Below are 25,092 nucleotides of genomic sequence, written 5' to 3' on the forward strand. Positions count from 1 at the left end.
GGATTGTCTGTTCATAAAATTATAAATACATTTATTTCAAGCAAACACTAAGTTAGGTTCTTTAAGTTATTTTATCACTGAAACAGGAACTCTACCAAATGCCTAACTATTAATGTGTACTTTCATCAAATAATTACCTTGTGTCATTAAACGTGGAGACTTTCTTGGTGATTTGGTTGAAGTTCCATCCATTTGGTCCCTCAATGTCCTGTTGGATGAATGATCACCTTCATCAATGGTACTGTGGGCAGTTTCCTTAACTCTGTCATCCATAATATCATCAAGTCCAACAGCTAAAAAAAAAAAATGAAAAAAAAAATCCTAAATCTTAAAAGATTCTATTAAGTCTATAGTGTCATGAAAGGAGATGCAAAACATAATGAAAGCAATGGCAATGGAGAAGGGGTGGGATGAGGGGAAAAGAAAGAGATAAATAAGATTAAATGCATGTGTAGGAAATGAGATGTACCAGTTTCCCACAAGGTAGATAAAACAAGTGGTCATCCAGAGCAGTATATTTCTCATACATGGTCCTTGAGAAAGAGTCATAGCCATTTTTAATGGACTCACATTTTATTGATTTGCCACAGGAAGTTCTCAGTCCTTAAAGGATCAGCTGTCCCCTCACTGTCCCTTCCCACCTAAGAGAAAGAGAATTTAATAATGGAAAGAGCTGATCCAAAAGTGACAGTTTCCTTTATCTATATAATTTTAATAGTTTCTTTTTAGATGTTAAATCTAGAACATGATAGTCTGCATTTACAGCTTGGCAACTATTAGCAAATGATTCACCTGCTAAACATCTAGCCAAAGTCTAAGGGGTACAGTATAAGGCTGCAGTTGTATGTTCATTGAACTGAACTACATCTCATTAAACACAATGAGATTTACTTCCATGTAAACACACTCCATAGAATTTGTTACTTTATATCAAAATATCGTGTGCATGTATGTATGTATGTATCTATATATGAATTTACTATTCTACGAGATGTTGCAGAACACATTCAATAAATGATAATCCACTGGAAATGTCTATGTTCAGAAAATAGGAATTATTTAATTGATTTTCCATTACAAAACCCAGTTTCCTTTCATTCAAAGCATCTGATAAAGGGTGTTGATTCAACTTAGAGATTTACTGTCTTTGTCACTGATAACAGAAATGATTTAATATTAACCAAGAACAATTTACATCTACATTCTTCAAAATAAATGCAAATATGTAAAATAAATATTTGCAAAAAATGAGTATTTTCTATCAAGGCTGTGCAAAGACTTTGAAATGTGTGCCTCAGAGTGAAGATGAAGCACCATTCTTCGAATCATTAATGGAGACTCACGTGGCTGCTCTGGAAGCTGTTCCTGGCACAGTGGCTGTGCATATATTTCTTTCAAAGGATTTGTACAGCCCTGCTCTTTATAGATGGTTGTCCAGGCTCTGCTTGAAGATTTCTAACAAGAGCAGCCTGCTATTCTTGTAATGACTTCCAAAAGCAACAAGTTACTTCTCTTGCTCTTAAAAGTCTTAGTTAAACGATCAGCCAAAATGTATCCTTTCTTAATAACCCCATTAATGTTCAGTTACTGTAGTTATCCCACCCACGTTTGTTTCACCTGGAAATTTAAGGATTCCCTCTATCTCTTTATCAAAGTCAATGAGAAATTAAAATGTAACAGGCCCCAAAAGAGAACCCTATTGCATTGCACCCCACTCAAAACTTCCCCCTAGTCTGATGAAAAGATACCAGACAGCACCTGCCATTAGTTTCCTAACAACTACAAGTCTACCTAAATCCTTAAGTTATCATACAACATGGATTTCAAGGGAGATTAGAGGTATACAAAAAAGCAATCTGATTTAAAAACTAACAACAAAACAATAAAATACAGTTTAAAGAGAGTGCATTTAAAAAGTCAAATCCTGATTTTTTTTTAATCAAATAATTGCTAAGGGCCTGCTAGGGAACATGTCTTCAGATGAGGATTGATTGATTTATATAATGCGTCAATCACCAAAGTAACTCTAAATGAGATTAAAACAATAATAAAAGCAATAGAAATAACAAATACATAATACTGTATCACTATACATCAGAGAAGATACCCAACCCAAATGGATTAAACCATCAGGATAGACTACCAAGGAATAAATCATTACACCTCAGACCATGCTGGAACTTTACAAATGCCCAACAGTATCACAGCCATCCAAATCTCAGGGGGAACATTGTTCCACAAGGCAGGCATAACTACAGAGAAGACCTCCTAGGTCCCATAAGGTGACAATGTTTTATAGCTGGGACACAGAATGCACTAACTGAATCTGAACTTATCAGTTGGGCAGAAATGACAGGAGTAAGATGTCCTGAAGATAAACATGTCCTAACTGATGTAAGGCTTTATAAGTGACAACCAACATGTTGGATTGTACTTGAAACCCTACTGGTAACCAGTACAGTTTATGGAGAAGAGATGTTATGTGGGCAAAGCGAGGAACCTCCTTAACTGTCTTTGCAGCCACATTCTGGAGCAACTGTAGCTTCCAGATGGTCTTCAAAGATAGCTCCACGTAGAGTGCATTGCAATAGTCCAAGAGGGAGGTAACCAGGCCGTGAATGACTGTGAGAAGACCCTCCTGATCCACAGTTGGTATACAAGATAGATTTGTGCAAAGGCCCGCCTGGCCTTGGTTGCCACCTGCTTGCTAAGCAGGAGCCAGAAGTCCAAAGAATATGACTTATCTTTAGAATGGATATATAGTCCATCTTCCATCAAGCTGTCAGACAGAAAGATATAGATGTTACATTATGTCATGTTCTCATGTATGAGGTTTTACATGACTTTTACACACACACACACATGCACACACACATGAGTTCATGAGTTCTATTTCTAGTAGAAGTTTTGAATCTCATACTAAGATCTGCGGCTACATAAATCTGAAGTCTCAAATAGGATGAAACTGGTCACATACTATCTCATGGTGGCCAACTTAAGTAAAAACTCCCCAAAGTTTGGAGAGGAAATGGAGCCAGAAGCATTAAATGGCAGCAGTCCTGTTGCTGGAGATTCCAGCAATACTATAGCCAGTGACTCCACTCTGGCTCTTACAGACCCAGCAAGTTCACAAGACCCTTCACCCATGCTCACTAAGAGTAATTCAGACTCAGAAGTTCATTCCTGTAGTCCTTTGCAGAGGCATTTAATAAAAATTCAGAGTCACACAGCTGTACTTTGCAAATCTGAGAGGCTATGCAAAAAGCATGTGAATGCTAACAGAAATACAGAGTCTGCAGCTACTGTTTGGTAAGTCTCAGCATTGCACTGGGTGGAAGCTTTGCATGGGTTATTTCCTGAGTTCACTCCGTCTGGTTAGTGCTGAAACATCTTATCTAAAACTCACCTTTTGCACGTGAATAGTTTGTTTGCTGTGTTTTGAACACTGGATGTTGTCTCACCTTGTCTTTTGTTTCTCCTTTGGATCTGTCACCTGATAGTTTACTAGTCTTGATCCATGCCCTGCCTATTGGACAAGTACAGTCTATCCTCAAAGGTAATGGGAAAGAACTTTTTCAAAGATCATTTTACTCCAGCTATGATAGAGCCTGGACTTGTTTACTTCTATCCCATAGAAGGCTCATAGCCTCCTGATTTACTTACTGGCAGCCAGTCCTGCTGGCACAAAAAAATAGTATCCTTTTGCCAAACTGGGTGACCATGTGTTCTAGTCCCGCCTTACGCACAAAGCCAGCTTGGTGACCTTGGACCAGTCACTCTCACTCAGCCCTAGGAAAGAAGACAATGACAAGCCACTTCCAAAACACCTTGCCAAGAAAACTGCAGGGACTAGTCCCGGCACTTGCCAGGAGTCAAAAACTGAGTTGAAGGCACACACACACACAAACATGTCGAAAAAAGAATTAAAATGAATACTCTAGCTAGTTACTTCCCTGCAGCAAATACTTCTAGACAACTAACTTTCCAATGATTATGACTTTTCAGTGTCATATAAATATATGTATATTACTAAAATCTTGAGTAAATGTATATACCTTATATAATTATAACAGACTGGACATGACACTCCTGATCTCTCATCATTGCCCATTCTATTCAGAATTGATTACCAATAACACTAGCTATCATCTAGTATTCTGTACATTTTAATGCTTCCTAAAATGGAAACTGCTTAAAATGGAAACAATGCAATCAATCTTCCAAAGAACAGACTTTATTATTTCAAGCCCTTTCAGCTACAATGAGATATATTAAAATTATGTAAGTATTTGCCACAATAAACAAACAACAAAATGATTACAGCAGCAAAGCAAAATAGAGAGATAAACAGAGAACAACCATAATATTAAAAACAGAGACTATATATTTCTGCATATGTAAAAAGTGAATCTAAAATTCAAGCTGTAGCAGACAGAGATAAAAGAAGGGTTGAATTTATTGGCCTTACTGAGAAAAAAAAAACGTAATTTGCTTTCTCCACTCCTAGATTTCTTCCATTCTAGACTGCTAATTAAGGTAAATACTATGTAACTTAGAAATTACCTATTTTCTCCTTCCTTGCCTCTGGATTTCATCTGTTAACTTTAAGGCTGTAGGTAGAGAACCAGTGTGGCATAGCAGTTCAGGTGCTAGACTGGTACCAGGAAGACTAGGGAGATCTACATTCTATCCATACTCCACCATGAAAACTCACTGGTGATTTTAGGCCAGACATTCTCTTTCAGCCCAACCTATCCCACAGGTCTGTTGTTGTGAAAAAAAAAAAAAATGAGGAGATAATGCTATGAATGTTACCTTAAGCTGCTAAATGGAAAGATGGGCCATAAACCAACCAACCAACCAAACACCTCACTTTTCTTGAACTTGCTTTAGCCACTCCAGAAGGATTTTAGGATGAAAGAGTGTAAACATTCTATTAGATGTCTAATTATTGTTCATATTATATGCACCAATACGCAATACAACAAAACAAACATATAACAATTTTGAAACAGTCAAACGAAGGGCAGGCACTAAATGATGGAAATGTTATAATAATGTGTGATTTCCATCTACCTGAGAACTGACTGCAGAAAAGTGAACATAGGCATGACTCACAACCAACACAGATACCAAATGAGCTTGGAATAACTAATTATTCTTAGTACCAAATGAACAAACAGCAAAATAAAACTGCTGTTAAATTACTTGGCAATAGCAGATTTCTTATCATAGTCTCTCTCTCTAAATAAAAAAATTATCCAGAAAGCTAAACACAATCATATTTCAGGTCAAACAGCAAAAGTATTAGTGAAATGGAAGTTATAATGTCCAGTTAACATTCCTTCAATAAATTATTTTAAATCACTGTAACATAAAAGCTTACACGACGACTTTTAAAATAACTTATTTAAGTATAGAAGAGTTGTCCGAATAAAGAAAACTGGGAAAAGCAAAAATGTTATCAAATTAAATGCAAACAATTAAGGCAAGCCAAGAAGAACTTTGAGGAGTCACCAGAGATAGAAAGTGCCAAAAAAACTTGAACTTTTGATCTTTATCTAATTTACATTAATTTATCACCTCAGACTGATTCACTTCCAATTGTCTTTTGATACCAGTTTTTCAAATGGAGTCTGAATTTTAGGAAGGAGAGACAGTACACTCAGGAACTCAAAGATCTGCTTGGGCTAATTTCTGCTTGAAATCCTGGAGAGATATCAGCAGTCAGTGTTAATACTGTGCAATTTAAACCAATTATCTGATTTGGCATAAACCAGCTTTTTCTATGCAGTAGGCAAACCCAAGAGCTCACATTTAGTAAGACCTCTCAACATCTTTATCTAAAAAAATAAATCCCGTGCCTATTACAATTTCCTTTGGAAAGTCTCCTTAGTTTTAAAAATAGTTTTGAAATGCAATATAAGGTATTGCTGTTTAAGGAAAAAGTTTCAAGCATCACTGGGTATATTTAATACTACCAGGAGCTGAGAAGAAAGGTTAAGCAAGAAATGGGGAATAACATAACAGATGAGAAAAAATATTTCTGCCTCAAAGCATATGCAGAAAAGAATCAGTGGGAGAATTCTTTTACAACCTAATGAATATAGCATGCCTTCTTATTATACTTCCTCATGAGCCATTAATGAGGCAAATGTCTAAAGCCCTGATGCATACAGATTTATATTCCTTTCAAATTAGTATTAATACTATTATTTTGGATAAGACACTGCCTTCTATAAACAGTTATATTATTTTTTACTATTTTTGTCTTTATTATAAAATAGTCATTTCAGGAAAAGTTGAAATATTTACCAACTCTGCTGACAATTTAAAATTATTAATGCAATGCTCATAAGACTTAACCAGCATGTTCAGACAGTCAGTTATTATATGCTTCAGCTTCCTTTATTTTATTTGATACACTTGATATGCACTTTCCCAAGACAAAAAAAGTGTGGAAGATTCTTTTAATTTATGCTAATATTTAATTTTACAAAATTCACAAAGCTCAAAGGATATGTTCAAAATCCAGAATTAGTTACTTTCAAAAAAAGTGTCATTTAAAATAAATTTAGGTTCAGGATAGCTAAATTGGTTTAGATTTGATTACACCTGAAGCACAATCCTTTAAAAGTTTACTAAGAAGTAAGTACCATTAAGTTCAATGAAGTTCCCTCTAGGTAAGTTATACATGGATTACATTCTTAACTGTTTACAATAATAGCGGACAATTGAAGAGTTCAAGTTTAATTCCTAATTACATTATAAAAAAAACTAAGGTTTTTTTGAGGGGGTTCTAATATATGACTTTCTCCGTAAGTTCTCATGCCAGCAGGGAAAAACAAAATAGTAGCAAATCAGGTTTATTATAAAAACAAATGACAGATGGGGACAAGCCAACCTATCCAAAAGATGGAAGAAAGTAGTTCATTAACAGCAGCAGGAAGGAAAATGAAATGTAAGAAGATCTGAAGATTGTTTTTACATACAGATAGTCCTCACTTACCAACCACTTGTTCAGAGACCATTTGAAGTTATGATGGTGCTGAAAATGGAGACCTACAACCAGTCCTCAAAGTTGTGGCCATCACAGCATCCCCGCAGTCACATACTCGTGATTTGGGTGCTTGGCAATCGGAATGCATTTACAATGATCGCAGCATTCCGTGGCCATGTGATCGCCATTTCTGGCTTTCATAGCCAGCTTCAGACAAGCAAAATCAATGGGGAAGCCAGCAGGAAGTCGCAAGTGGCAGTCATGTAATGTTGCACTTAATGACCCATGGTGATTTGCTTAATGATCACAGCCAGAACTGATGAACTGATTAAGTCGGGCATGGTCATGTAACCTTTCATTTTACCACCACATTGCTTAGCAATGGAGCTGCCAGTCCCAATCGCAGTTGGTAAGTGAGGACTACCTGTATACAGCTTGTTCCTGTATCAATGAACTTGTTGAAATGCTTTGGTAGGACTTCTAATTTTCTTCAAGAAACGCTATTTATCTGAAGTTCTTGGATTATCTGTGTAGATCGTTTAGTGATTAATTCCTGCTTGCGAGGTAAAGCCTGACAACATGAAACATGCAAAAATTCATACTGGGAAGAAAAAAAATTACTTGCAGTCCATTTTCAAAGAATTACTGAGTTTGGACCTTGAGTATAGTTGGTATTTATTTATTTGTTTATTGACAAAATGGCAATTCTTTTACCCTTCTCTTCAATTTCAAAATAAGGTATGTCATGAGAAATTGGTCATTCCAGCTTAAGAACACAGAACTAGTTGCAAGAATCACTGAATCATGGCCAGTTTTCTAATCTCCTATAATTCTTTTATCTTGTTCATTCATTTTGAATAAATAACAAAATCTAAAATATAGTAAGGAATACTTGTTTAAATAAAATGATGGCATCTATACTGTTACAGTTCTAAATGCTTCAACATAATATTTCATTGTTAATTATATATAACATACATTGTGCATATTTTGAGCATCACACACACAACCCTCCCCCCCCCAAGAGTTTCAAAATTCAGTGGAAAACCTAAAACTCTGGCTCAAGGCACTCCAGACAGCTATACCCATCTCAAGCATTCAAACACTTACATCACTACCAGCCTATTCTTGATGACCAACCTATTCAACACACAAGTCTTTATTACAAAAAATAGAATCACCAAAGTTGCTATTGTTAATGACAAAAAAGATAATATAGCTATTCTTTTCCAACAGTATTTATTTCAAAGTTCTAGCAGTTTCAGCACTACCTATTTCTTTAAAAGTATTTTACAACAACTCTATGTAACTTTTTTTTTAATCCATTCAATCATGTCTGATTCTCAGAGACTGCCTGGACAAGTCCCTGCAGGTTTCCTGGCAAGTTTTTTTGGAAGTGGTTTGCCACTGCCTTTTTCCTAGGGCTGAGAGAAAGCGACTGGCCAAAGGTTACCCAGCTGGCTTCATGCCCAAGGCAGGACTAGAACTCATGGTCTCCTGGTTTCTAGCCTGATGCTTTAACCACTACTGGCTGTCTATGTAACCCGCTACATTAACTTAATACTAAGTGTAAATATTAAACCTCCTCAGTGGTCACTGTAGATAACTGGGACTAAAATAAATATCAATGCTAGCCATTCAGTGTAGAATTCAGCAGAAAAATTCAAAATCCAGATCTTGCTATTTTCAAGAAAGTATTAATTAAAATAAAACAAAAATAGATTCAGGATAGCAATTTTTTTCTAGATTCAATTACCCCAATCCTACAAAAGTTTATTCAGAAACAAGTATAATTAAGATCAAGTGAAGTTCCCTCTAGATAAGTGATACATGGATGGCATTCTTAACTGTTAGTAAAGTTGACATAATCAACTATGTTAACATAGTTAAGGACTGACTTAAGTTTCTCTTTAGAACAGCAAAGTCTATCACATCTTTAAAATCTTTGACTAACATTTATTTCATTAGCTTAAGATACTGATGGAAGTTCATATTTTTCATAACTAATCACTTCTACATTTCAAATTATATGCATGGTAATGGAGTTATTTTTCCTAATTTTTTCAGAAACAAAAAGGGACTAAGATTTCACAAGCCATAGCAATGACATGGGATGGAGGACACACAATAGCTAGAAAGACAGAGGGGAAGTGATATAGAATGCTTAAGAGTTTGTGACACATGCCAAATCAAATAGTTTATAACATCTAAGGATCAATATTGAAACTCCAATATGACTACATATCAAACAATGTCGTATTCATTTCTTACAGAAGGTCACTATACCCATCTTATATAGAAAGCTATTCAGCACAGAAGACACTCCAATTAATAGGATCATTCATCTTGAAAAGCTTCCTGTACTAAGGCACAATATATAAGAACAAGATTCCCTCCCAAAAAAGCATATCCAAAGTTACATCCTATTATGCAGCACTAAAACCCATTAGGTTTGCGTCTCCAGCAAGATGGCCTTTACAACTGATCAAACTCTTTCTCCCCACTGCTTTCCATGCCCCCCCGAAATCTTATCTGCAGAGTGAGGATCTATCTAGACACAAATCTGTGAAGGACCAAGGGAAACGTCTATTGTAGGAGTTGCTCTGCTTATATTATATATATGTATACTTCTCTCAGCTTTTTAATGAAGATTCCACAAATTCCTTAGTTATATTAGAATATCTTTTTTAAACTGACGTGGCCTAAATTTGCAGACTGTGAGTTGCATTTACTTCTGAAGGGTAGGGTACTGTGCACACCAGTGTCTTCACAGAAAAAATAGTCTGTAGCACCATGTAGCTCCACTTCCCCTTTTAAAGCTTCTTAGATATAATTTTCAAGTGAATTAAGGGACAACTAGCAATTTAACTTTTTGCTCCATGCCATAAAGCAGAGCAGAATGAAAATAATTATTTTCAGACCAAAAAGGGGAGAACACTACAATACTGCTCTATTTAAAAGTGTAGACTTGAAAATATTAAGAGTTACCTGTTGAACAAGGCATCTGGAAATTGGGATCAGTGCTATCCAAAACAGGCAAACAGAACTGAGCACTTGCAGATCCTAGCATAGGGTCCTTATCACTGAGCATGTTCTTCAGCGAATCCTCTAAGACATTTTGACTTGTACTAAAATCCTCACAGACTTCATTCTCCAGGTTGGATCCTAGAAATAGGGCATCATCTAAGTGTTCAGTAGGAATTAAATGGTTAAATGTATCAACTATATCCATGAAGACTCCTGTGTGTCTTTAATCCCTATAGAAAGACAAGAAAAATACCATAAGAAAAATAAACTATGGATTAGAAATTATCTAAAAATATCAAATTTGATGTGGCTTATCACTGTCTTATATAAGTCATTGGAAGTTGTTTCTCTTTATTAAATTAAATTAAAATTATATCTTTTTTCAACAACAGGAAATTTAGCCATTTATGTTTAGATTTGATGAATTTCAAATAAAAGGCCAAAACAGAGATTTAGGAACCCCAGTCACTATTTTTCAATTGCAAAGCAAGCAAAATGAAAGAAATGGGAGGCAGGGATGTATATTTAGCCCTTCTCTCTTTCTTTCTCTCTCTGTCTTTCTCACTCACATGCATACACAAACACATCTGATCTTTTTCCCACTAGTTAAATTTGCAAAGGTGTTTGAGAATCCTGAGAAAAAGTAATGTAAGAGTTCAAAACGCATTCTACTCAACTGTTTTTGCATTGCAACATCCTCATCTTATTTTCTACCAAGCAAAGTTCCCATACATGGAATCTCCTGTGTCAATGGGAAAAGTAAGGAAGGAAAGAACATATGAAATGGGGAAAAGCACATAGAGAAAAAGTAAAATACTACACACTTTTTAGTATTTCCATCCCTATATACTGGGGACTGTCCCAGACAGATGCTTCCTATGGGAAATGTAGATCAGCCCTACATCACATTAAAAAGTGATGAAAATGAAAATTAGATTATCTTTCAAGTTACACCATACCGAATAGACAGGCAATAACTTTCAATTGTTACTGAAACTGAATGAGTCGAATACTAACTCAATCTCAGTTAATTTTAACTGAATATTAACTAAATGTTCTGCAGAGAGAATCACTCTAGTCCATGTCAAAATCTGCCACTGTAAAATCTCAGCCATATTTTAACAAATAAAGAGGGAAGAAAATTGTTCCATGATTCTTGTACAACTGTTAAACATAATTAACATTAATGCTATTATAAATAAAAATAGAAATTTATGACAGGCCCTATCCAAGGCAAAGCAATTGCAGCATATGCCACATACTTCATGTCAAAATAGCTTTTTTTAATCTCTAGGTGTTATTAAAAGTTACCTTTTGGGATAAAAAAAAAAAATAGGAGCAATCTATCTGAAAACTGAAATGTAGCAGATTTATGCCAAGATACAAATAATAGTAAAAGCTAATGAAGTGTACAGGAAATAGATGAGTTTAATAAAAATAAATAAAATTCAATATCCACTCAATATTTCCACTGCTGGACAATTTTTCTGAATCTCCAGAAACCAGCTCTCTTGAAATATTCAGAGGGCATAACTGGCTTCATAACTTTCAAGTTTTTGAAAATGATTATTTATAAAATAAAATTGCTTTCTACAAAAAATTAAGTACACATACTGACAGTAACTTTAAATTTAATTATTTAAAAACTAACTTCATTGTCAAAGGACTGATAATCTAAATCCACAAGTTCCAAAGATTCAGTGAAACTGTAATGAAAGGTTGCTACATCAGAGGACTATCACAAAAGCCTTTGCCAGTATATAATACACTGCATAAACTATTAGTAAGATGATTTATGTTCAGGAAACAACTTCAAAATCCCTGTATTGATCATAATAGAATACTATCAGAATTTTGTAATCAGTAGCAGATAATTCACACTGCAGTCATATGTCTACAACGATCTATCACAAGAAACAATGCATAGCGGAAAATGTGACATCTTGTACTTATGCTTAATGACATTTTTCTGACTGACAATTTCATATATATCTTCTATCAGTTCTTGCCTTGAAGCTGGCATGTTTATCATACTGAAGGATTCCACATAATGGCCAATGACTGGAAACATATAGCATACTGAGTCATGGCTTACTTCACAATGATTTATTTTATAAAACAACATTGACTGAGTTCACATACTACATTATGCTTTTTGTTTACTATTACAAACCACAACATCTGCTAAGACAAGATGGGTACCCATAGGGTGCACATGGCACCCCAACAACCCGACTGTGGGCCCCCCAAACCTACCTGGTATAGGTGGGACTGAAATTTCTAGAGCAAAATGGAAACCTTGATGTATCCTTCAACACCCCCTCACCCCCACCATATACACACACCAACAAAACTACACTAATATTTTCTGTTTTTTAAAAAAAGGTTTCAGGAGAAAAATGTGCACCTTAAGCTTTACATAGACTTTGCCACTTAAAGCTCCCATAAGCAACATGCATGCAGAAAAAGGACCAAATATTTCCACTCCGCCCACATAGGTGATATCATGATGTTAGCAGCCAAGCCCCAATTCCTACAGGCAGGGCACAAACACAAAATAGAGCCCAAAGGCTAGAAAAAGTGCACCTCTCTATGCTAAATCAAAACCAAACTAACTGTATCTATCTAAAATATATATAAATGAGACCATCTGCCAAAAGATAATACCACTTTTAATCACCAATATCAATTAGCTATCAATAGACATAAGGACATAACTTAAGAGGGAAGTATGTGTGTATATGTGTATGTGCGCGTGTATGTGCGCACACACAAACACACGCCGAGTCAGTCTTGACTCCTGGCGATTGCCTGGACACATCCCTGCAGTTTTCTTGGCAAATTTCAGAAGTGGCTTACCACTGCCTTCTTCCTAGGGCTGAAAGAGAGTGACTGGCCCAAGGTCTCCCAGATGGCTTTGTGCCTAACTCATAGTCTCCTGGCTTTGTGCCAAACTCACAGTCTTCTGGTTTCTAGTCTGGTGCTTTAACCAATATACTAAGCTGGCTGGCTGGCTGGCTGGTCGGTCAGCCAATACAGAAACTGGACAACCTGATCAAGAGAATCCTCAACCACCTAACCAAGACAAGTCAAATCACAAAAGTAGAACAGTGGCAGATGAAAAGTTTGGGAGCCATCCTCCCACACCTTTATGGCCACCCCAAAATACACAAGTGCAACATACCTCTTCATCCAATTGTATCGTTACCAGGGACCCCAACATATAACACAGCCAAAGAACTTACACAAAAATACACAAAAGCCAAAAGCTTGGACATCTTACAGAAGGGAACAAATATTCTATCAATTCCCCACTACAGTGCCTCCAGAAAAACCAAACACCTAAAAAAAGAAGATGAAATTATGGTTTCATTTGATGTCACAACATTCTTCACAGCCATAGATGTGGAACTAGTTAAAGAATCCATGGCAGCAGTACTATTCAACACACAATAAGATCAAAATACCCAGAATCATGGACCTCATCAACCTCTGCCTTACTACCTACTTTCAGTTGGATGAACAAATATGCCAACAAAGCAAAGGAACACCCATGGGATCACCACTCTCGGGACTCATAGCAGAGACTATAATGCAGCATCTAGAAATAGCACCCCCACACATACAACCAAAATTATGGATCCGGTATGTAGATGACACCTTCATCATAATAAAAAATGGAACAACTAGACACATGAAACAGTCAACAACATCTTCAAAGGAATAAAGTTCACAAGGGAAGAAGAAAACAAAACACACTACAGTGTAAGGACTATATCAGCCACTATGTAGGACAGACAGGCAGAAGACTAGCAGATCGCATCCATCAACACCAACTAGCAGTCAGAAGACACAAAACTCCTTAATCTCACAACACATGGGGACTTCCAGGGAAGAAATGGAGAACAGAAGACAGCTCCATGAAAAGCTGAGCCAACAGCCGCAGCACAATGAAGAGCAGGTGAGTAGACCAGCTCTTTGTAATTCCTCTCCAGACAAGGAGAGGACTAGGGATCACCCACAAGTGCTCTATAAGTAAATAAAGTCCATAAAGTGTGCATAAATAAAAGTTTATGGCCCTAAGTCAGTCAATCAGTCAGTCTATCTATTCCAGACTCTTTCTTTACAAAAAATAAGGCAATATATATATATGGAGTTCTTTGATTGGGTGACAGGCTCCAAATCCCACTATAAATTTTATGATTGAGCAGCATGGTAATGAGATTTTACTAATCAGAATTAAGCTATGTACACAGTATAAGCAAGCACATAGGCATTAAATAATCTCAAGAAACAAACAAACAAAAAACCCCTTTAATTTAGCAGCCAGTGCAATACTAACCTAAAATACTAATCTACCAAGCAGGGAAATTTTTAACAACATCAACAACTGTATACAGGCAGAGATAAAGAAGTAATTATACTAATGTAAAAGAGCATTATACATTATCAGCTAGCTTGTTTTTATATCTATAAATTAATTTCTATGAAACTATATACAAAACAGAGTCTGACCATCAAATTAACCCAACACCTGGCATTATATAACATAGCAAACAAAAAATTAAAATAATTATGTCATGATATCAGAGACAGTGAGCGAAGGAGAGAGAACACAATGTATTTGTGAAATTAGCAGGGACACTCTGTACATAATTAGAAGATTAAGCTGCAACAAATACCTTTCCGTCCTCAGTGCTAATTCCCTTTAAAACTGAAAAGTCAAAATCTTCATACCACAATGAAAAATCTATTTAACCAACCATTCAAGTGCATTTTATATCCAAATCTCTCTCTTTTGTGTCAATTTACCTCATTTGTATAATTACACAATTGACTTCAATGACATTATTTGCAGCAAAACTTCAATTTAATAGACAAATTTTCAATTTAATAGACAAATCCTTGATTAAACTGACATTAATCTCAACAAACATGTCAACTGTATCCAAAGTTCACTAAAACAAAGTCTGCTATACCAACAATTTAATGTACTTTATTTTTAGTCACACCTTCAAACTTGAATGGGAATATTAAAGTTGCCATCAAAAATAATATATAAATAGTACTATATTTTAATCAAAGAATCAGTTTGGAAATAGAGTCAGGGTATGACAAAAGCATGGCATTACAATAAGCTATACTTGTGTTCTATTTTTTTTGTTTTTTTTAATAAGAATTTTATTAAGTTCAGAACAAAGAAAAACTACAAAAAACAAAACACTACAAAAAAGAAAAACTAAAAGAGTGTGAAACAGAAAGAAAAAAGAATTTTGAAGATTAAATGAAGAGGTGACTTCCAACTTTCAACAACAAGAATATATAGCAATTTCCATAATCTATCCCTTACTCTATATTAAACCAAGATCACATTATATCTAAGTCATTCCATTAGCACGTTATAAAAATCACTAGATCTGATTGTTCCTTCCCTTAATATTTAGGGGGGGAAAGAAATATATAAACCTCTAAATCAAATTCCCTCCCCTGAAAAGCAGTTAGTTAGTTAGTTAGTTAGTTATTTCCTACCACTATTTCATATGTTTCTGTCCAGTATAATAGAAATCAGATTATAAAAACATATAAATGGTCTACTTTTATAATTAATAATACAACAATCCTAACCCTATTAAAACTAAAATCAAACTATTATTATTATACCTTATAAATCTTAAACATCAAACAAAACTTAAAAGCAATTTACTTAAAAGTAAATCTTAATCCAAATCATTAAAGAAAAATGAAATAATACAAGCCTCAATATCAATCCAAGTGAACATTCTTAAATTTCTACCCGACTTCAAAATATACCAAAACATTTACATATCTCCATATTACACACAGGGCATTTTTCATACAAAACTCAAACAGCCCAACTGCCCCCCTTAGAAACTCAGACTTCTCAGCAAAAAACCTCCCACAGAACAAAGCCTCTTCTTTCCCATAATATTCCAGCAGAAAAACAACTCCATTTTGATTTGCAACTCAGACTGTCCCTCTAACCCCTTCACCACCAAATGTAATCTTCTCCTGGCATTTCAATAAAATCTTCAATCTCGCTATCAGTAGAAACATCCCTATCTTTGTTAAAAACTTCAGCTTCTTCCAAACCGCCCTCAGCCAGATGACACATTTTAAAGCTAACATTTTCCACAATGTCCTGAATATCTTGCAAAATGAATTGACAGGAATCAGAGAAAATCTGCTTTAAGTCAAAACAGAACTCTGAGAAAGCCTCCTTGAAATCCTCCATGTTTCAGGCAGTAGATTATGGCACCCCCTAGATACTTGACTAGCAGATAGCAGTTAATGAGTTAATAGAAAATTACCAAAAGATCTTGACAAGAGACAGTATGCTAACAAGCACCTCCCAGTAAAAGTGACAACAGAAAACTGAAGATTCAAAACAGCAGATTCAACATGTAGGAAAATATTAAATCCTTCAAATTCAGTACAAAAATAATAGCAGGGAGACAATTATTTATTCTCAGCCCTCCTTAACAATTAAAAGGGAAAACAAGCCAAAACTTAAAAAAAATAAAACAAAAAAATAATCCAGAGATAATGCACCAAGAGACCCTGCTTCTCCTTGCTGTAGAAAGCGTCTCTTAGGGTACATACATTTAAAAATATATAAATTGGGTGATTTAGAAATGGGGAGGCTTGACTTAGTGTCCCTTTAAGGCTACAGTGCAGCTTGGAAATGGTGATGTCCCCGCTTCCCATCATTTCTTATCGGATCATTGCGAACACTGTTTGCAATTCTCGGGCTACAAAGTGACGTTTTGGAGGGCAGATGGGATGATTCCAAGCTTTTTCTTTATTCATGAAAAAGCTCTGGGCTTCAGGAAAAAAACTATCCAAGCCAGACAACGCCGTGTTGTCAGTTCTGTCCGCGGAGCCTGTGGATACAGCTATTCAGTCAGCCATGCCCCCCATTGGAAGCCTTTAATTTTCAAATGATTTAGTTTTCAACTATGTTATCATTCTTACTGCATCAGTACAAAGTTTCCATAAACCAAATTTAAATGTTTTAAAGGACAATACCCTCTCTGCCTCTATTAAATTTATGGCTGCTCTGAAAGGATAGTATTTTAAATAGAAATGTGAAGATTCTGATACAAATTTTTGGCTTAAATATGTCACAATTCTGAACCAATACACACACTCAATTTTGTTTCCAAATTTTTAAGTCAGAATACTGTATCCAAATATAGCATTGGGTCTTCTGAAGGTACACTCATACGTATTTTTAACAAGAAATATGGTCTGTCAAAATAGAAAAAAAATAAATAGAAGCAATGTTTTTCAAAGGCAGGATAGAAAACAAATAAAAACAAATAAAAATTATGCAATGGTCTGTATAATGTATATAACTTGAAGTAATATATATTTCACCTAGTAATATTTTCCAGTTAGCATGGTTACATTTTCAAAATCAAGAAAATTCTGTGTATCTATGACGAAAGTTTGGCGACAATAATTTACCCCACTAAAACTTTAAAAAACTGTGTTGCAGTCCTTATTTCTATATTTGCAATTTGCACAAAAGCTAAAATGCCAACAAACTCAACTACGTCGTGTTATGTTAGAATTGTTGGGATCTCATACTTAATGGAATCATTTATTTTGAAGGGCGACAGAAATTTAGCCAAGTGTTCATGCTCAGCAAAATTGTCTATACTTCATAGAAGAGTTTCTAAATAATTTGGGTGATCTACCATATTAGGATAATCATTTCCCAGACATGTCCTTAAGGCTAAATGTATGCCTTTTATTTAGGCTGGAGAGATCAATACATTTCTCAAGTTTATGGCAGAATGCAGATTCATAGCTTTCAAGACACAAGGATAGGTCCTTACACAATTTGTTTAAAGCTTTATGCAGTACTGTTCTCATCAAAACAGTAACCATGAACCAGGCAGTCAAATAATGACATACAGTGCATATTAGAGGCTAATATGCCACCAGAAATGCTTATCATCTGCCTGTCAAGCTAAAGATGCTGTGTATGTAAATAGTATATTCCTCCCAAATGAAGATGTAGAAAACATGTAGAAAAGCATATTTCAAAATATGCAGAAAAGCATATTTCAACAAATTTCTATTCCACTCCAAGTAGACTCCAACAGTATGCTTCTATCAGTGGGAACAATTTCTACTGAAGGAAGAGGAAAAGAGCAGCCCCACCTACACTCAAAATTTTCCACTGAAGATCTATCAGTCTTCTGGTGCAGAGTTTTAGAACATCTGGGAGGAGAATTGCCAAGAAGAGAACATCCTCTTGCACTAGCAGAAGACTACTGATGCAATGTTGTTTAATCTACAGTCATGTGAAAAAGTATACCCCATGCAAAGGTTTTTTTTCTTTTTGAAAATGTGTGGACATGTCAATATTTCATCTTCATTCAAATAGCATTTAAAGATAAAAGTGATGCAACTGAACTAAAAGAAATGACCTTGCAATCATTTATTCAACAAAAAATTAACAGATACTGTATGCCATTTCCTTCTATGGAAAAAGTTAAAGACACCCTTGGCTCTAATGCCTGGTATTGCCCCTTTGGCAGAAACAACCTCAAGTAGGCATTTCTTATAACTGTTTACCAGTCTCTGACATCAACTGGGAGAAGTTTCTTCCCACTCCTCCTTCCATTTTTTTTTCAGCAATGTGATGTTTGAGGGGTTTCTTGCATGCACAGTCTGTGTCATATCAACCCACTGCACCTTGATGGGATTTAGATCTGGGCTTTGACTTGGCCATTCCAGAACCCTCCATTTCTTTTTTTCAGCCAGTCCTTGGTGGATTTACTGGAATGTTCAGGGTCACTGTTATGTTGCAAGGTCCACTTTCGGCTGACCTTAAATCTTCTGACAGATGGTCTTACGTTATCCTCAAGCACCCTCTGGTACAATGAAGAATTCATAGTGGATTCTATGATGGTGAGCTGCCCAGGACTTGATGCAGCAAAGCAGCCCCACAACCATGACATTTCCACTACCATGATTTATATTTGGTATCAGGTTCCTCTGATGAAATGCTATTTTTGGTTGCCACCAAACATGACTTCTGGTACTTTGCCTTGTCTGTCCAGAGTACATTGTTCCAGAAGTCCTGGTCTTTGCCTACTAGGTGTTCATGAGCAAACTTTAGTCTTGCCCTGATGTTCTTTCTGGACAGCAAAAGTTTCCTCCTGGCACACCTCTCATGTAGATCTAATTTGTGCAGGTTCTTTCTAATGGTAGACTCATGCACTTTGACAATAGTGGCAAGAGCTATCTGTAGGTCATGTTATGAAATTCTGGGGTTCTCAGAGACTTCTTTCAGCATACTGCACTCGGGCTGAACTTGCTTGGACGGCCTGGCGTGGACAAAGTGGCAGTTGTTTGAAATCTTCTCCACTTGTATGTAGATGATCTTTTGGACAGTCGAACGACTGATGTCCAGTTGTTTGGCAATCTTTTTAAATCCCTTCCCAGACTCATAGGTTTCTATAATCTTTTTTTCTGAAGGCTTCAGGGAGCTCTTTCCATCCAGGCATGGTGATACCACACACTTCAACAACAAACAGCAAATCAAACTAAATGTTTGATGTTTCAATAAGACAGGTTCCTGCCAGATCCTCTTTAACAACGTTCTAATCATTTGCACCTGATTTGGTGTACCTGATACTAATTTCAGGTATTTGAGATAGTGATAAATGTACTTACTTTTTCCACATGCAAAATTTACAATTATATTTATTTAAATTATGCAATGGACTACAAAATGTAAATGATGCATGACATTTGTTTTATTGTATCTCCTTGATCTATCAATATTGTTGGAATGAAGATCAAATATCTGCATGTTAAAATATGCTGAAAAGTTTTAAAAAATGGGGTTTACTTACTTTTTTACATGACTGTAGATATCAGGCAGGTTAAAAATAATGCTTAACATCATAAAACCAGAATGAAATAGACATAATTTAAGAAGTATTGCACAAAAGTACATGTGCTTAAATATTAGCTGTTGTAAGTGTAGCTTAAAAGTGTTTCGAAGAAACACCAAAAGTTGAATTCTGATGATTCTTAAGGAGAAAGGGGGTTCTATAACTGTAGAATGCATTGAGTGCTCATGCCCTTATGCCACAGGTGTGGCACATAGATAATGTGTGCAGGAAGGCATTCTATTTTAAAATCAAACTATAATATGCAACGGAAGGCACTCTCCAAAATTCTCCACTGACAAGGCAAAAGGACAGAGGTTCAAAAATATGCATGTATTGCCACAGTACTGTAGCACAGCAGAAAAATAGAAGTCAGTTTGCTGCTAAACTTTACAGAGATGGAACTGATAACAGACATATAATATCAATGATCAGCTAGGTGAAAACAGAAGTATTCTAAGAGAAAATAGTAGCTATACAGGCATCCTCAAAATAGCTGCAAAATAAAATATTTAAGTACTTTAAATTAATTTGATCTCAGAACTCTTTCCACCTTTTCTAAAATTGAAATTTTATTAAAACTTTCCAATATTTAGAGCCTTTCATCCTCCCAAACCAAAGCACTGACATCTGTACAGTCAATTAGACAGCCCTAAACATAACACAGAATTATTTAATAAGATCAAACTATCAACATCGACAGCATGTGCCCAACATCAGCAAATGCTATCATATGATCACTAAAATGTGCAATAGCAGTATTTTTTACATCCACAGTATTATTGTTTAAATAGATTCAATATTCCTATGCTTGAATTTCACTGTACACAATATTTCTGAAAAACTGTCCCTTCTAATTCCAGATGAGAAAAATGGCACCAAGATCACACTCTTAATTGGGCTTATTTGGAATAACTTTCAGTGAATTTGGTAGTACATCTGTATAAATAAAAGACCATAAGAAATGTAATCTAAGATAATCATATTAACATATAAACAAGGTGTCATCTCTGATCATGTTCTTGCAACAGCTCAGAAATCACAAAAGCTGACCCAAGATAACATCATGGCTGAAAGGTACAGCCAACCAACTGTTCATATGGTTATAGCCATTACTCAGAATAAAACCCATAAATAAGATACATCAAAATTCAAAACACAAAAACAACACATAACGTTCACGAATTAAACTATAAAGTCAGTCTGAAAATTATAGTGTGATGTTATTTCATATTGTGATAGATTTATGTGGCTGAGCAATTTTCAAATTTACATTTAAAATAAATAAATGAAAGTAAAAACATATCCCTTACTGGGAAAGCGTACAATATATATTTTCTTGTTTCAATATCTGAGAACATCATTTTTTGGAGGAATTTATCTAAAGATGGCGAAAGGGAATGGCACTAACAATTCAATAACAGCTCGGGGGTGGGGACCTTATTCATACTGACCCATGGTTGACTCACAGTCTATCAGAGAGAAAATGAACTTAGGTCATCTTACAAAGCCTCAATAACACTTTATAGTTATTTGTTTTCCACCAAAACATAAGTAATGCATATGCATTAGAAAGGGATGACAGGAATGTCTTTAAAAAAATGTAAATATCCTGTTACCCACACAAAGCATTACTAAAGAGCAACAGAAGGGTGGCATTTTGTTCCATCCTCTGAGTGCATGTTCGTGGACATAGTGAAATGAGCCAGAGTAATTACTGCAAAGTGAAGGCTCTGGGAGATGACCGAAATTCTAGACCAGTCTTCCCAAACCCGGCACCCTCTAAATATGTTGGACTTCAACTCCCAGTGATTCTGAGTCAGATTTTGAACATTCTGGTGGGGAAGGGCAGGAGAATTATAAGACATCTCAAGGGCACCAAATATGGGGTGGCTGTTCTAGACCCATTAAGTGAGTTGAATATAAGCAGGCTAATTATTGAGAGGTTAACAGTTCTACCCATAAAAGCTAATCAGACGGTAAAGCCCGATTACCTCTGGAGGTTACTTCAAGCCAAAAGTGCAAATTCCGTTACTATGTTACTAGTTCCCTTATCCTATGAAGTGCTGTCATCAGTTCAGAACAACCGTTTGCTTGATGTTAACTACCAAATATGATTAGGCAGAGGATTAGAGCGAACTGGAATTCTGAAGGGGAGTTGGGAATGTTAGGCATGGCATAGACTGCTGTTTTCAAGGTGGCTACGCATGACGTGCCAAGACTGCTCAGAGGGATGGGCCATACGTGCTCCTTCAGATGTAGAACAACTCCCAACAGTCCCAGCCGGGACATCCAACTCAAGTCCAATCACCTCGTGGGGGCCACAGGAACCAAGGCCAAGGAGCACCAAGGCCAAGGAGGGGCACCAAGGTAGCGCACGACCGGAGGGGCGGGGCCACGGAAGAGGCCAGAGAAAGAAGGGAAGGGCCAGTTGGAGGAATAGCAGCAGGAGAAAGACGGTGGGGACAGAAGCCCGGATCCTGGACGTTCGGGCAGAGGCTCATTTCCGCGAGGGGAGGGGGGAATCGAGGCGACCGTCGCAGGCACCAATCCGTCAGCAGGCTCCCCAAAACAGACCGCCTTCGTAGGCCGCGATTCTAGACTCCGCCGCCACCGCCCAAAGCGACAGTATTTACCTGTGTTGGCCAGGGACTCGCGTTCCCTCGCTTGGCCAGGTGGCTCTTGGGCTGGGTTTTTTTCTTCCCTCTCTTACGTCTCTCTTCTGGCTCCGCAACCCTCCCAGGCCATGGGAGGGAAGGAAGGCTGCCGTGCGGAAGTGGAAGGGCACGAGGGAGGGCTGGAAGGGGGCGGAGACCGAGCGAATGGCTGTTACTGCTTGGCTGGCTCAAGGAAACACGTCCGGGTTTCTTCTCTCCTCTCTCGCTCTCCCTCTTCCCCGCCCATTTCCCCCCTCCGGGAGGGAGCAGGTAGTCCCTCCCGTTTGTCACTCGCGGCGCTCGCTGCCCCTCGGGCGCGTGCCCACGCTGGCCTTCAAGCTCACTCTCTCAAACGCAGCGGCGGCGGGAGAGAAAGAGAGAAGGCGAGCGAGCGAGCTGCGGAGGCCGCGTTCACGTGACGGGGCTGTTTACTCCGCGCGTGGTTCGTTGTGTGGCGAGCGCGTGTGCGCGCATGCGTAATCTCTTGAAGCGTTTCCCTTCCCCACTGTAAACCGTTTGTCGAAAACAAGGCGCGTTTTCCGTCAGTGTCTTGGGCAGATGCGCTCAGTTCCAATTTAAAAGCCTCTTCCGTAGAAAATAACGTTTGTGCGGAAGCACAGCTTGGGCGCTTGAAAAATGTGAAAGTTTCTCCACACCTCAACCAGATGTGGATTAAGCTTCAAGAAAGCATAGCCCAGTATTTCTGAAACTTTTTGCTCTCAGGACCCCTTCCCACTTTTAAAAACTATGGAGGACCCCAAACGAGGTTTTGCTTGTATGGGTTATATTTATCAAGATTTACTGTATAAATTGTTGCATTCGTATAATATTTATTTATTGAATCATGTAAGAATAAATTAATCCATTAAATATTAACATTTGTAAAAAAACCATGAAAAAAACTATTTAAAAAATAATGAGAAGTGTGATACTGTTTTTAAATTTTTATACATCCCAAGGGATGTATGAACTGTCAGGTAGAAAAATATACTCTCATATATCACTAAGTGGCCTTTTTTTTCCTCCTCAATACTAGCAGCCCACTATGATCACTTATTGCCTGCTTCCATTTAGGGAGTAACTTACTAGTTCCTACAAGTAATCAGCTTCTCAGAGTGATCATATTCCTTGGCTGGACCCATACACTGCACAAACCCACAGTATTTTAATTTTAAATAATGAGAAGAGTGATATTGTTTCAAATTTTTGCAAAAATCTTCAGTATCTGGGAAATAATTTTGATTTCACCGACCCCTGAGAGGATTACCTTGGACCACACTTTAAGAAACACAGGCATACACAATTTAAAAAACTGATTGTCTTCAAGTGGCTAAATATATGCATTTTCTCCATACATAAACACAGAGAATGATAAATAAAATATAAAAAGTACAGTTTTTACCACCACATGATAGAATTCCAAAACTTAGCTAACAGAGAGGTAAAGCTATTAAAAGAACTTCCTGACCTTTGAGCTAGATGCTCTACTGTCGATTTCCCACCACAGTCCCGCCTGTCTATTAAAAGCGGTTGTTGCTAAAGACACTGTAAAAACAATAAAAATTGCCCTCAAGCCAAAACTTACTCCTGGTGATTACATAGACCAGTGATTCTCAACCTTGGCAACTTTGGTTGGCTGGGGAATTCTGGGAGTTGAAGCCCAGACATCTTAAAGTTGCCAAGGTTGAGAAACACTGACATAGACAAAACCAGGCAGTTTTCTTGGTAACAGTAGTGAAGTACATTTCCATTACCCTTGGACTTCCCACTCCAGCCTGCAGACCCACTGGTCTGCCATCCAAGTGCTAATCAGGCCTGACTCTACTTGGCTCCTAAAACCAGATAAGATCAGCCAGGTACTGCCAACTGCTAAAATAAAGCCTGTTTGGTATATCAACCCTTTTACAAAAAAATTATAGAATGCTGGTCAGTGACTGTAAAAAAAAAAGAAAAATCAGAGTTTGGTAAATCTCTATAGAAACATGCAGTATTTGATATGATAAATGAAGTTTTGATGAACTTTGTGTGAGATTTTACATGATTGAAAGTTTTGATGATGGTGATGATGATGATGATGATGCAAAATTAAAAACAACTAAGATTGAGTTTTAATATGTCTTTTTTTCAATGCACAGAAAGTGGTATTTTTCACATAACATCACATCATTATGGGCCACACACATGTCATTCAACTGGGGCAACTCAAGCAAATTCTGGGTGATAATTGCAATAAATATAGCAAAATCTAGTGGCTCCTTAAAAGCTGAATGCCAGTAAGGTTAATAAAGGATTTAGCACTTCAGTGATGGTTTCTGTGAACTGGTGGGGAATTTTTCGCTGAAAGAGGGATTTTTGACAAAATGATATTTCAAAGGGAATAGGATGTGCAAATGAAATCTTGCGACATCCATTGAACCAATGTATCCCAAACTGGGCAACTTTAAAATCGTCAACTTCAACTCCCAGAATTCCCGAG

The 25,092-nt window shown here is 36.8% G+C and overlaps 1 protein-coding gene across 3 annotated transcripts in view; it reads right to left on the minus strand.

The window, feature by feature from the left end:
• The window catches only part of PHF3 (PHD finger protein 3), a 58,841-nt gene extending 36,077 nt beyond the window's left edge, over nucleotides 1-22,764 (minus strand). The window contains exons 1-3 of one of the 3 annotated variants that reach the window (XM_063313365.1): nucleotides 22,596-22,764; nucleotides 9,989-10,257; nucleotides 138-293 (exon numbers count right to left, since the gene is read on the minus strand). In XM_063313365.1, the coding sequence (XP_063169435.1) occupies nucleotides 138-293; nucleotides 9,989-10,232 (400 nt within the window). In that variant the 5' untranslated portion in view covers nucleotides 10,233-10,257; nucleotides 22,596-22,764. Of the gene's footprint in view, nucleotides 1-137; nucleotides 294-570; nucleotides 642-9,988; nucleotides 10,258-22,595 lie in introns of those variants that run through there. The other 2 variants (XM_063313374.1, XM_063313382.1) reach the window with 2 other exon arrangements.
• Between the last annotated feature and the right edge of the window lie 2,328 nt (nucleotides 22,765-25,092).

The sequence above is a fragment of the Candoia aspera genome, chromosome 1 (genome assembly GCF_035149785.1).
Source record: "Candoia aspera isolate rCanAsp1 chromosome 1, rCanAsp1.hap2, whole genome shotgun sequence".
NCBI classification, from domain to species: Eukaryota; Metazoa; Chordata; class Lepidosauria; order Squamata; family Boidae; genus Candoia; species Candoia aspera.